This window comes from Anas acuta, chromosome 1 (assembly GCF_963932015.1).
Source record: "Anas acuta chromosome 1, bAnaAcu1.1, whole genome shotgun sequence".
NCBI lineage: Eukaryota > Metazoa > Chordata > Aves > Anseriformes > Anatidae > Anas > Anas acuta.
This window is the reverse complement of record NC_088979.1, coordinates 96,406,271-96,419,191: the sequence shown is the minus strand read 5'-3', so window position 1 is coordinate 96,419,191 and position 12,921 is coordinate 96,406,271. Positions and strand designations below refer to the sequence as shown.

At 39.7% G+C, this 12,921-nt stretch overlaps 1 protein-coding gene across 1 annotated transcript; it reads right to left on the bottom strand.

Moving 5' to 3' along the window:
* Positions 1-9,512: 9,512 nt before the first annotated feature.
* On the bottom strand, positions 9,513-11,265 carry CLDN17 (claudin 17). Its single transcript, XM_068670333.1, has 2 exons — positions 10,510-11,265; positions 9,513-10,216 (listed from the first exon to the last, which is right to left on the bottom strand). The coding sequence occupies exons 1-2, from the start codon at positions 11,094-11,096 to the stop codon at positions 10,183-10,185; spliced, it is 621 nt and encodes a 206-aa protein (XP_068526434.1). The 5' UTR covers positions 11,097-11,265; the 3' UTR covers positions 9,513-10,182.
* Positions 11,266-12,921: the final 1,656 nt, after the last annotated feature.

Below are 12,921 nucleotides of genomic sequence, written 5' to 3'. Positions count from 1 at the left end.
TTTGCAGAAATAAATTGTTCTGTGCAACTAATCTGGTCTCCCGGTTTGTCACAAAAGAAAAGTGCAGAGTAATCTAAGAATACTTGGTTTTCCTGAATAAATAGCTGCACTGGGAATTTGGGGAACCTAAGACTCGTGACTTAACAACAGAGAGACAATATATATTTTAAATCTTAATAATTGCAGTAGATATGAAAATAAATATTCAAATGTATAAATAAACTCGGGGGGGGGGGGGGGGGGGGATGTTAGCTAAAAAGGGACAGGGAATTCATCTTTTATTCAACAAAAACTCCACTATATTGAATGTTGAATTCTGTTTTCAGTTGTTATTAAGATTGATTGATTTAGGCTTCATTATATTTCTTGTAGCTAAAAATTTCAATATTGCCACTGCTATACATGCTCTGGAAAAAATAAATTCTGAAGGGAGGGTGTCAAGAGGGTGGAGTCAGTCTCTTTTCAGTTATGCCCAGCAACAGGATGAGAGGCAAAGGGCACGAACTGAAGCACAGAAGGCTCCACCTCAATATGAGGGGACACTTCTTTACTCTGAAGGTGACTCACTGGCACAGGTTGCCCAGAGAGGTTGTAGAGTCTCCTTCTCCGGAAATTTTCACAACCTGTCTGAATGCCATCCTGCACAACATGCTCTAGGTAATCCTGCTCGGCAGGGGGGATGGACCAGATCATCTTCAGAGGTCCCTTCCAACTTCGGCCATTCTGTGATTCTGTGAAATAGCAATTTGAATTCCTTCATCTATTTGCATGGTTCCTGTTTTTGCAATTAGCTTGAAAAATAAAACAACTCTGTACTTGTAAAATTTAATTATTACCCATTATAAAAGGTAAGAGCTTTTCATACTTTGAATATTACATGGAATGATATGAATATTTGAAAGAGATTGTTTTTTCTATCCTTCCCTCAGGTCATCTCACCTTTCCTCACTTAATTAAAGATCAATTAATAATTTTGTACAGAATTGAAAGAGAAAAAGAAAATTAAACATTCTAGAGTAGCACAAAAATAGCATTTTTGCTGTTCTGGAATCACATTCTTGAATAATTTTTATTCCGACTGAAGTTTTCATTATTAATCCTGCTACTAATTTGATCTTTCTATTTTAATGAAGTGGTGTGATATTTCTTATGCATTTTTTAAAAAAGCTTTATTTGTCATCATTTCTTCTTTGACGGTAATATTAGGTCATCAAGTTCTAGACAAATCATGCCTTTATAAAAGCCATAAAGCCACTGAGATTTCTCCCAAAGAAATCACGCACAACAAAACAAAACCCCAGTCATTTCTATTTCTGCATTTCTTTCTCTTGATTCAGAATATTAGTAATAATTTCTAAAGTGCTATTGCATTGATTTCCTGGAGCAGCACTGCTCTGACAGTAAAACAAGATGCATAATCAAAAGCATTGCATTATTTCAACATGTAGATACCACTATTTTATTCTGCTGATGCCAACTGATAATTTTTTACATAACCAACTGCATACAGCCACAGGCAAACAATGTAAAATGAAAGCTGAATAATAAATACAGGGAAATATTATTTAAAATGTGATGCAAAGATTAAAAAGCCTAGATGTGAGAGTTTTACATTACAATGTTGGAAAGATTTCTACAGCACTGACATTAAAGAAGAATCAATTCTTATTAACTCAATTAGAAAAGGAAAAGACCACACCAATAACCATTACTAATCTAGCTACTGTGCAAAAGATTATTTTCTGTTGTCTGCTGCTTTGGAAGTTGAAGTTAAATAACTAGGCAATTCCCACAGCAGTACTAGAAACCACATATCATATAAATAACGTACGAAAATATGTTAGCATCAAACCTCATTAAAAACACATTTTCAACTCTTCTCATGAACATGAGTTTTCTGCAGTTATTCTTTCTGTCTGTCCAGCTCCCACAGTAGCTCAAGTGAGTAACACTGGCCTGGGCAGCAGATGGCTGGTGGGGGGCTGGCTGTGCCCAGCTCTGCATCCATGGTCTCCTACCAACTGGAGGATGTCTGGCAGTTTGCACTGCCTGTGGTAGCTCTTAACATAAGCTACTGTAAGGGAAATAGTACAGTAAGCTGGATGAAACCTGGATTCATAAAGTTCCCTACTGACAGGACAACATACTTTTAAAAATCCCAAAATGTATTTTATAGGGAGGGGTGGATTTGCAGCCATTAATTACCGAAATAAATACACAGTGAGTAAAGTGTATTTGAGTATGTTCTCATCTTTGTTAAATCTTGATGTTTAGCAACATTCATTCTACCAATGACATAACAGATTGTGTAATCTGGAAACACTTTTTAAATAATGGAAAATAATTTCAGTGTACATAGCCATCATGTCTCTATCATGTGAGTGTATGTGCAAATGTGCATGCATGAGGAGTTGGTGGACTGTTCCTGAAATGCCAAGGAGAAAGAATGCCGAAACCCAGATTTTGACAGGCAGTTTGCAGGGTGTTATTCATCTCTATATGAAACTCTGAGCAACTGAGCAAACATCTCCAGGAACGCTGACAGCTGATTCCAGATAAACATAACTGATATTGACATGTCTGATACTTAAAAGATCTATCGGACATAACATGAACCTTTCCATTGACTTCAACAAATTTTGAATTTTACCCTCACTCCTAACTCATGAGTGTAATAAAACAACTTGAACATCTATCTCCAAAGACTTGTATCCCTACGCTATTTGGTTTAATAAGAAATACTACCTCTAACTTCAAACCTTTACTTCACTTCAAAAGCTTTTAAGAGTGTTTTGTCTCTCCATGTGAAATGGTATTGGTCTGAAATGCTCTGCTGGTACTGTAAGGCCAGCTGAGTCATGGGTTTACAAACAGAGCATCACAAAGGAATGCTCAGTTTCTCTGGAAGGATAATTTGTTACTGGCAGTGCTCAAAGAAAGATTAGCATGTAAGTAGCTCTTGACAGTGGAGTGTTTCCAAACTATGGGATGTCAAACACATTTTTGGGTGGCACACAAACCAGGTAATGGGTGCGGTGAGCCCAAACACCAGGGAGAGGAAGTGGCTGCTGCTCTGCCCCGAGACAGATCAGTGTTTTTTGTTGCCTATGTTAACCAACACTTCATCACCCTGTACACATCCCTCGGCAATTTGAGTCTCTTAATCCACAAACTTCATTTCCTGATAATTACTTTGATAATCACTGTATTTTCCTGCTTGAAGAGACATGCACAAAAATAGATTTGGGAAATGGAGGCAAACACCGATAGAGAGAAGGCACACACTAACACAGCACCATGGACATGTGAAAACCTGGGCTCCAGGAGATCTTCAAGCCCCGACACAGAGCCATTGCATTACACTATTATGGACAGGCTATGTAAGCCCCTGCATGCACCAACAGGCTCCATAACATCTTCCACTCCACCCAGTGTCAGGCTGCTGGTTCCCAAGGCCAGCTGCAGTATGGTGCTGCCACACGATCTACCTGCACCCTTGCCCACCTCCGATGCCACCCTTGCCCTCGGGGCTGCTGTCCCATCTGGGCTTGGTGGTGGCTGAGCAGTGTCCAGCCACAGAAGCATCCCCGTCCCAGGCCAGCTCACCTCTCTGGGATGAGGGCTAGTGGGCAGGAAGGGCATCACACCACCTTGGCAGCCCCATGGCCATCCTTCACCACTGCACTCAGCAGGAAATTTTCTGTGGGGTTACACGTAGGTGCAAGTGCCCAGGTGCAGGCAGTGGAGTGCTGCAGGGCTACTGTATAAGGGGAGGCCAGGGCTGCACCATGTTCCAACTGGCTCTACGGCCCCCTCTGCATGGCACTAAGATGGTGGTGAAAACCACACAGCTGAAAACTGGAAGGAACACTGAGGGAAATCGTGAGAAATGGCCCTGTAGACACCCAGGGGAGAGGAGGAGAGGGGCAGGCAGTGCCCCAGGCACCCAAGCAGAGATGTCCCTGTAGCCTGTGGAGAGCTGATGTTCGAGCATATAACCATCAGACAGGCTGTGGAGAACTCCATTCCATAGGGGGTGAATGTGCCACGAAGGAAGCTGTGGCCTGTGGAGAACCCATATTGAAGCAGGGAATGAGTGTAAGGAGGCAGGGTGAGTCTTGCAGCCAGACAATATCAGCCTGGCACACAATCCCCTTCATGCAAGGGAATGAGAGTGTTGTTCCTTTATAGCCCTGCAAAGCCCTGCTGTCATGTGTCCTCTATCCTGGGGCTGCAGGCAGGAGCTTAACACCAGCATTGGCCTTCCTCACATCTCCACTTGCATGACTGCAGCAGCCACCACGGTTGGTGCAGTAAGAGCTTGTGGCTGGCATGTTGGATGTGCCAATGGGCAACATGTTGGGCCTTGAGAGACCAGGACTCAGGCTAACCTGTGAAACTTGGCCTCACAAAAAGTACTTAGTTAACAACATACTTTTCTTCAACACATGGAGTTTACGTTGCCAATTTTTACTAAATTCAGGATGAATGTGACAGTATGCGAGGAAATGTTTGTTGGGGTCTAGAGATTATTTTCTATCTCCCAGCACCATCTGGCATTACAGTGGAAACTCTGAATGAATAAACATTGCTTATCATTCTGTCAGTCACTCATCCATCGGATAGAAGCTGAAACGCTAATGTACTAGCATCATCATCTTTGTCATTTGGCAATCAGGGACTACTTCACGGTAATGAAACAAAGACCACAGATTAAGGTCCATAGCAGAAATGGGCAACAGAGATTTTGCAAGTTTAATGCATTATTCAGTTTGACAGAACAGAACTTGATGGGTTTGTGGTTTCTATTTTTTAAGTGTCTTTTTTTTTTTTTTTGCACACAGGTGCTGGATTTGTCAGTTAAATTGTGAGCTCTTCTTGTTGTTAATAGAAGAAGTGAGGTGTCAACAAAAAATGGAATGCTGGAGAGAACTGCATGCTAAATTCATTTCTAGTAATGGATATACAGGTAGTGTTTGCTTATTATTGAGGCAACAGAAGTAGGATGATCAGTTCAAACATCTTGAGGCAATTCTGTCAGTTCCCTCCTCAGAGCACAGAGCTGCCTCCAGATTCTCCATCTCTGCTTCCCTTGTCACAGCAGCAATCACTACAACTCAAGCGGTGAGCACTCCTGGATAACAGGCAGATCCAGAATTCTTGATTAAAATGACACTTCTTCTTAAAACTCATCTTACCAGCAAGATTTCTTCTGGTTTGTAGGGCCTACATGAAGGAGGCATTTTGAAGAAAAATGTCACTTTGATACAAAATCTCTGCAGGAGTACACACGTGCCACTGGGCTTCCTATTTGAATTGGCTGGTAACAGCAAGTAAAAGCACAGTAAAGTTTACTTTTCTATAATGCCTCAAAACTTCACACTGTTCAGGTGATGATATATTCAAGTGAGGAGACTTTTAGAAGGGACAGGTAAATGACAGGATAAAAGAATAAAAAGCCTAATGGTAAAAGTAGTTCATTTTTAAAGGACTGCAAGTGTAGTGATAAGATTCTCTAGCAGCCTTTTGTATTCTGCTTTTCTTTTGGTACAGACAGAAGAGTTCAATATAGTATTTTCCCTTTTCCCTTTAATTGTTTTTAAAATGATGCTGTTGGTTATATTGTCCATGAGGACACACCAGTGTCCTTCCGTTCTGATACCTGGAACTGAACAGACCCTCTGGTGCTGACTCTGTGGGTGCACGTGGCTTGTTAGCACTGATATCACAACCCTTTCCTTAGCCAGTTCTGTTCCTTGATGTTGAAAAAAAAAAAAAAAATCTTTGTGCTTTTGAATATTTTTGGTTTGTCCTCATTGACAGCTGGAACATTTTCTGCAAGGGGCAACTGAACACAATAAGCACTGTCACAGATCTTTTCTTCTGAAAATGTCCTGCTTATCAGGGTATTTTTTGTTTTCTTTTTCTTTTTGTTACTTAAAGTAGTCATAAAATGTCATATTAGTCTTACTTGGACTCTGAAACTCAAATCAGGTTACCAAAGCATTCAAGTCAGAGAACATTTCTGTACCAGAGAGAAAGTAAAGGAAGTGTTTGGTGGGTCAGCTCTGTCCCAGTTTTCAAAGATGATGTAGGACTCCCCTGGAAAGACCTCTTGTGCCTTTTTCAAAAGGACAGTTATAGTCAATCAGAACGACACAATCAAGATCCCATTTCTGACTTTCTGTGTCTTGTTGATTTTCAGGGCAGTTGCAACATTTTTTAACATAAACTTGTTTAGTGATAATGTTCTGCCCACAGAGGTTTGTCTCTGCATATCAGGACTGATGACTGCATGCATTCATTTGTCTCAAAACCCATCCGATTCATCTTTCTGTTATAATGAAATGTTTTGCTAAGCCATCACTTTTTGTCATAAATATGTTCCCTTGGCTGCATCTTATTGGGGGATTATTTGCTCCACAATCTTTTCATAGCAGAGATGAATATACATTTCGGGACCAGCTTTTGAAATATTGACTTGTTTCAGGAAACTTCTTATAAGCAAGTCTTGGAAGTCAGCACTAAATCAGTTTTGTGTATTTTATTTCCCAAGGAATCAGACCCACTTTGTTTATTATCTACTAAAATCTAACACATAATGTAAAAACAAGACTGAATCAGAAAAGGACATTGTAAAAATACTGAAGCTGTCTTTTCCTACAATAGGGAAATACATTCATTCCCTTTAATAAAAAAATAAATAATAAAAAATATAAATAAAAAAAATAAAATAAAATAAAATAAAATAAAATAAAATAAAATAAAATAAAATAAAAGGAACAATGATACAACATTAAAAAAAAAAAGCAACCTGAAGGCTTCAGATATTTATTTCAAATACATAGCCAAATATCAGCTATTCAGTTCTATTTCCAAAGCTATTTTATCCTGCAGTTACAAAATATCAAAGTATATGATAACATCAGGATATTAAACTAAATATTTAACCACAATATTTAATCAACTGTTATTAACAAATATGGCAGGCCTGAAGTTTCTGACAGTTGTGCCTAGAGAAATGTGAACATCATAATACCAAAGTGAAGCTTACCACCTCCACTCCTCAGTAGAAGCAGAGCTGCAGCACATGAAAACCTGACACAATGTTTTACTAATCCCTAGCCCATCCACATCAAATGACACTCACATGTTAGTCCTTTTCTTCTGAGATAAAAGTCCTGTTAATAGCCATTACTCATGCCCTGCTTCCTCTTGGTCCTCCAGCACGTAGCATGTAACCACTGCTCTGTTTCCACAGCCCTAGTGCACTAAGTAGCGTGAAGAAGTACCTGTTTCCCTAAATGTCTTCACTGCAGTACACGTTTCTGAGAATCGTGTCTCTCTTTCGCATCACACAGGAAGGAGGCATTCAGACATTTAAAAAATCACCAAGAGTTGGCATAGACACATGGGGGTACCTGAGATCAGGTCTGTCTGGGTATAATCCAGAAAGGGCAGAAGCTTTTCTGGAGTAGCAGCCAGAGGCTAGAAAGCGCCACCTTGGGCCACAGAGACCTGTGCAAGATCCTCCATCACTCCTGTCAAGCCCAGCTCTTGCCAAGTGATACCCGCAGATAACTCATGAAGAGCAGAAGTTTATTTCTGAAGCTCACCCACAGTTTCCTTTGTTTGTTTTGTTTTGTTTTGTTAAAGAACTTAGAACTTCCTTTTCTTTCTGACACCTCCAAACTGCAGCTTCCAGCTAGCCAGTTCTGCACATCACAGGCTTTGAATAGGGGAAAAGGAAGAAGAAAAAAACTCTGTCTCCTTTAACAGATGCAAATGTACCCATACAGTTTATTTAAACAAATGCGTTCCTCACATACAGAGGTAAAATATTTTGTAATCATTTTATGGGTTTCTCCCACACTGGCATCCCTTACAAAGGAATTTCTGTTCTGTTCAAAGGCAGAAAGTTAACCACTGTGTTACATCTCTTGCAAATTAGCTTCTCATGAGAAATTTGTTCCTGTATCGAATTCAGAGATTTTAGTGCCACAGGCTCTTAAACATATGTGGGTGAGTGTAAAGCGCTAAATCACATCACTGGAAATTGCCATTTGTGTCAATAAAATCCCACACATCCAAACAGCAGCCCAGCCTAGCTGTACAGTTGGAATCAAGGTCAGATTCCAAACGCACACAAGTATATTATTGTCTGAGATCAGAGATTTTGTCTGAGCTCATCTTCAGGTTAACTGGCAACAGAAAAAGATGGAGTAATTTGCAGACATCAGGTGTTAATATTAGACATAAAAAGCTCAGGTTTTCTTTGAAATGAATGCCAAATGCTCAAATAGAGCAGTTTCATCTTTAAATTCTTTGAAAATAATGCTACTACTGTAAATGGCACACCCAGTTCAAAATTGATTTCTAGATCATCCCACTGATAGTGGATGCATTCAAGATCCTTTAATTAATGTTGTAGAAAACTGCACTTTATTACATCTTAAGCACTTGTATCTACATAAAGTGGCATTATATTGCATACATCGTAATTTAAATCCATTGCCTACATATAAGTGTGTATCAAATTTGCATTGCAAATGTCTTCATCCTCTGCTGGGTTAATCACAAATGTCAGATCTAAATCAATCCAAAATCCAAAATTCTGGCTCACAAACCAAACATTTATTAAACAAAATATGTATTATAGGACACAAATACAATAAAATAACAGGTGAAATTCTTCAGGGTAGTATAAACTGTATCCAAAGTCAGAAGCATAATTCCATTGAAATGAGCAGTCTGGCCCAATGAGAGCTGCTGTGACACATCTGTGGCACTGTGTGTACCACAAATATGGTAGCATCAGCTGCTATAAGGCAACATCAAAATGTATACTTTAGTACCAGAAAATCAAACAAATGTTCTCTTAAAGGCTTATCTGGAATTAATAAGTGATGATTTGACAGTTCAAGTGATGAGCAGGATACCTTAAGCATGTTTCTGGTGGAAAATTCTCACTAAAAGATGGTTTGCCCTAAGTGTAATGAACATTAGCTAATATATATCATGAATATCCATGTTTGATGGCACTGTTTCATTTAGGTTCATCTGAAGTCAAGTTAACAAAAGGCTTATTTAATTAAATGCAGCTTCCCATGTTCTTCAAATTGAACAGTCGAATGAATATACAGAGGCATTGCTCTGCATAACTTGAAAAGTCATTAAACCTGGTTTTCAGATTACCAGTCAAAGACATAGAAAAGGATCAAACTGTCTACCTGTGTCATTAAATTATCAATGAAATGGTACTATCTATTACTACTGTGTGAAGAACAAGAAAATTTGTTTTTAAATGGAACTTCTTTGGTCACATCAATATTGTGATACACATGCATTCAAAAGCAGGTTCCAAGTTTTCAGCTGTGGAAAAAAAAAAAAAAAAAAAAAAAAAAGAATAGCTGCAAATACTGTTGGATTCTGCACATTGGACGGACAAGCATCAGACTGCTTGGCTCATGCTTTCTCATGCTTTTTTTTTTTTTTTTTGTGAGTCGTGCAAACACAAAGCAGTCAGAACAACATTGAGGGTTAGCTTTTGTGAGCATGATGGAAGATGTAGGCAGGAACTCTTGATCCCCCAACGGGCAAGTGGGGATTGCACATTTACATTTGCCTGGCTTGTTTAATTATACTTGACATTACCACAGTGCTTTAAAGTGCACAAAGACAGGTAGTCTGTCCTGAATTTTATAGAAGAGGAGATGCTATCTATAGAGCAGGAGAAGCCATTAAAGATGGAAGGTACTAGGCAACGGGAAGCTAATACATTCATGACAAAAGCTGGTGAAGTGAATAAAAAATTTATTATTCCACGAGATGGATTCTGTGCCCTGCAGAAGAGGTAAGAAGGATACATCAAATCTGCAAGCATCTGTGAAACACATAGTCAATCACAAAGATCTCTAACAGGGGAGCATGAACATTTGTGTGCTGATATTGAAAATAAGATCACTGGGGGCTTCTCCAGTCATTCAGCAACTGCTTCCACCATGCTGCCAATCCATGCTTCTCATCACTGTCCTGGGACAGTCCTGACAAAGACTTTACCTTAGAATAAATGCACTGCTCCCCTTGCATGTCACAGGCTTAGGGGAGGGCGAAGGTACTATTGCACAATAGGTGCCCACCTTCCAGCCCAGCCATACTCCCTTAGTCTTCTGTGAGAGGCTCCTAGCTGCTGCTGTTCCCATGCCAGTTTTCATTCCTATAAAATAGTGAGATTTTTCTTCAGGCTGAGGTCTAACATAATGCCCGTGTAATAACATTTCCTGTAGTCATGTTAGAGATCAGATATGTATGTTAATAGTAAATAGCAAACTAAAAATTTGTTCCTCCGTTACAGACTCACAGTTTAGTTAGGTACTGATTCAATCAGTACATATCAACATGCTAAGCAGAAAGATCACAGGTAGCAGCTACACATATGCCTGCATGCTTACGGATGGCCCTCCTGCAGAGCCAGGTTTGTGCAATCTGTTGGGAGAAAGTGATGGATACCTGGATTTTGGGGATTTACCAGCCCAGCACCAGAAGCTACAGTACATTGCTCCCGCAGCGATGAGGAGTGCAGCGCTCGCCCAGCCCACATAGAGAGCAGCTCCCAGTTCTCGTTTCAGTGGTGTAGGGACTTTTGGATTATAGAAATCACGAATGATACTGCCACCAGTCCAGGACACAGGGATCAGAACGAGGATGCCCGTCAGGAGAAAGGCAATTCCAGCTACCAGGATGAAGATACTGACGCTCTGGGGATTCTCCTTGGTCCTGCGAGTGTACTTCACACCAACAATGGCCAACAAAAAGGCAATTATTGACAGGAGCACCGCAATGCACATGAGGGCTCTGAACGCCTCTAAGGATGGGGGCAGAGCTAGGATAGATTTGTAGAACTTACACTGCAGCCTGATGCCCATCTGGCTGACGCAGTTCATCCACAGTCCTTCCCAGATAGTCTCAAACACCACGATGTTACTCTCAATGTGGGCAGAAACCCTCCATTGTGGCATAATTGTAGCTGCCAAAGTCCCGACCATGCCCACACCTCCGAATATTAGCCCAGTGATTTGTAATGCACAGCAAGCCATGCTCCTTCTGAAAAAAAAAGGTACCTCAAGCAAGGTGGCCTAGCAAGTCTTCCAAAATCACTCTTTCGTAGAAGAATTATGAAGCCTGAGAGACAATACTTTCTCTGGTAGTTTCCTCATACAGCAAGTTAAGTTTTTTTAAGAGCAGCTCTCCCCAGTCGGAGGTTCACACAGGTGGAAATCCATTTCTGACTAGCTAGAGGGAGCTGCTATTTATTTGCTTTGAAATCCCCTCCAACTAGTGCACCTACCCATCAAGCCTAACAAGTTTCCAGCCAATGGGGAACTAGGGAGGGGTTGATTTTACTGCTTTTCATATTGTGTCAGTAGTGATGTTATAATTAAGCAAGTGCCAGGGATTCAATTAAAGGCACCTAATTGCAGGGCTAATCATTTCCTAACAGCAAGATTGCAGCTATGTTGAAATTCAGTGCAGAAAATCTGAACTTCCATCTGCTAAAATATTATATAAAATAGGTCATTACGGTTGTTCTTATGACAAAAGCTAATCTTAGACTTGGTGTGGGGCTTACTTTTTAAGTACTATAACCCTGGGAAAACATCTGATTTTTTTCTATTATTATTTTTTTATTTTAAATCAAGCTGGAAAGTAGTTGGTGTAGCTCTTCAATGTAGATTCCTCATTTTGATCAAACACAAAAGTATAATCATGATATTAGACAGGTACAGGAAAGTCAAGTATTCCAATCAACATCAAAGCTTTACTCTACCAGCTGCATAATTCACAAGGATGACAAAATAGCTGGCAGGGTTTCACAGCTTCTCCTTCTGAATCCAGGAGTAAGATCACTGTTAGGAAATAATCCTCTATGAGAATCTCTCCCTGTTAGGACAGTATTAGGATAGTGTTGTTACTATGTTCTGTGCTAATAATCTCCAGGTAACAGTTGTACAATTTGAAAAGGGTGAGCTTTTCTTTCAGTATATAATGCACATTGAAAGAAGCCAGAGATCCCTCCCATAAGCATTTATCTTGGCCTGCACAGAGCTACAAGTCTGAACAAAAATTCACACCAAAGATTGATTTGCCTTGGGCAAGTTAGGAATAACTGCTTCATTATGATTTTTTTTTTTTTTTGCTTTCTTCTCCCTACCTGGAGATAATAGTATATGATGACACCTCATAGGTGTTATTAAAATAGAAGTGTTTCTGGTTACCCCAGCTCTTTGAACCAATATGGCTTGTTAAAAAACTTGTTGGCTAAAGACAATGAAGGCCCCTGGAAGTGCTATCCAGGAAAGACATACTCTTAGATTGTTGGTTGTTGTGCTGTGGGCTGTATGTGTTTAGAAATATCAGACTTTGACTTTGATGGAATTCATTCAGTTACAGCCTTAGGTGTAACGTATTCAAAGCAAACGCTAAAACCCAGGGAAAAGTGAATTGCCCATCTAAAGCATTCACAGCCTGCAAAATCCCCTTCTTCCTATAATCACTAGCTGAAAGGAAAGAGTGCCAGGTAGTGTGAGTTATATAGTGTAACGTTACATGTCCATGTGGAAAATACTCCCAAGGGCTCTGGGTAATTCTTTTTTTGTCTTCAAGTCTGCCAGCATGAATCTGGGCAGGAAAAAAAAAAATGTCCTCAGCTAAGATGTCAAATTTAACCTTTAAAAAACAAACATGTTCTTGGACTTGTTCTTATAGAGATGAATATTGCATCACTCTTCTGCTTACGCAAAAAAAAAAAAAAAAAAAAAAAAAAGATTAAAAAGATTCTTATGTTGAAGAAAAGATAAGGCATTTTGTTTGATGCCATAAAGATAAAATAGCAGAGATGAAATCCAAAGTCATAGATGGCTA

Coding starts and splice junctions, on each gene's coding strand:
- CLDN17 (XM_068670333.1), bottom strand. CDS start 11,096: ATGGCTTGCTGTGCATTACAAATCACTGGGCTAATATTCGGAGGTGTG. Junction 10,217..10,509: donor GGTAAATCCCCAAAATCCAG/GTATCCATCACT, acceptor ACTATTTTATAG/GAATGAAAACTGGCATGGGA.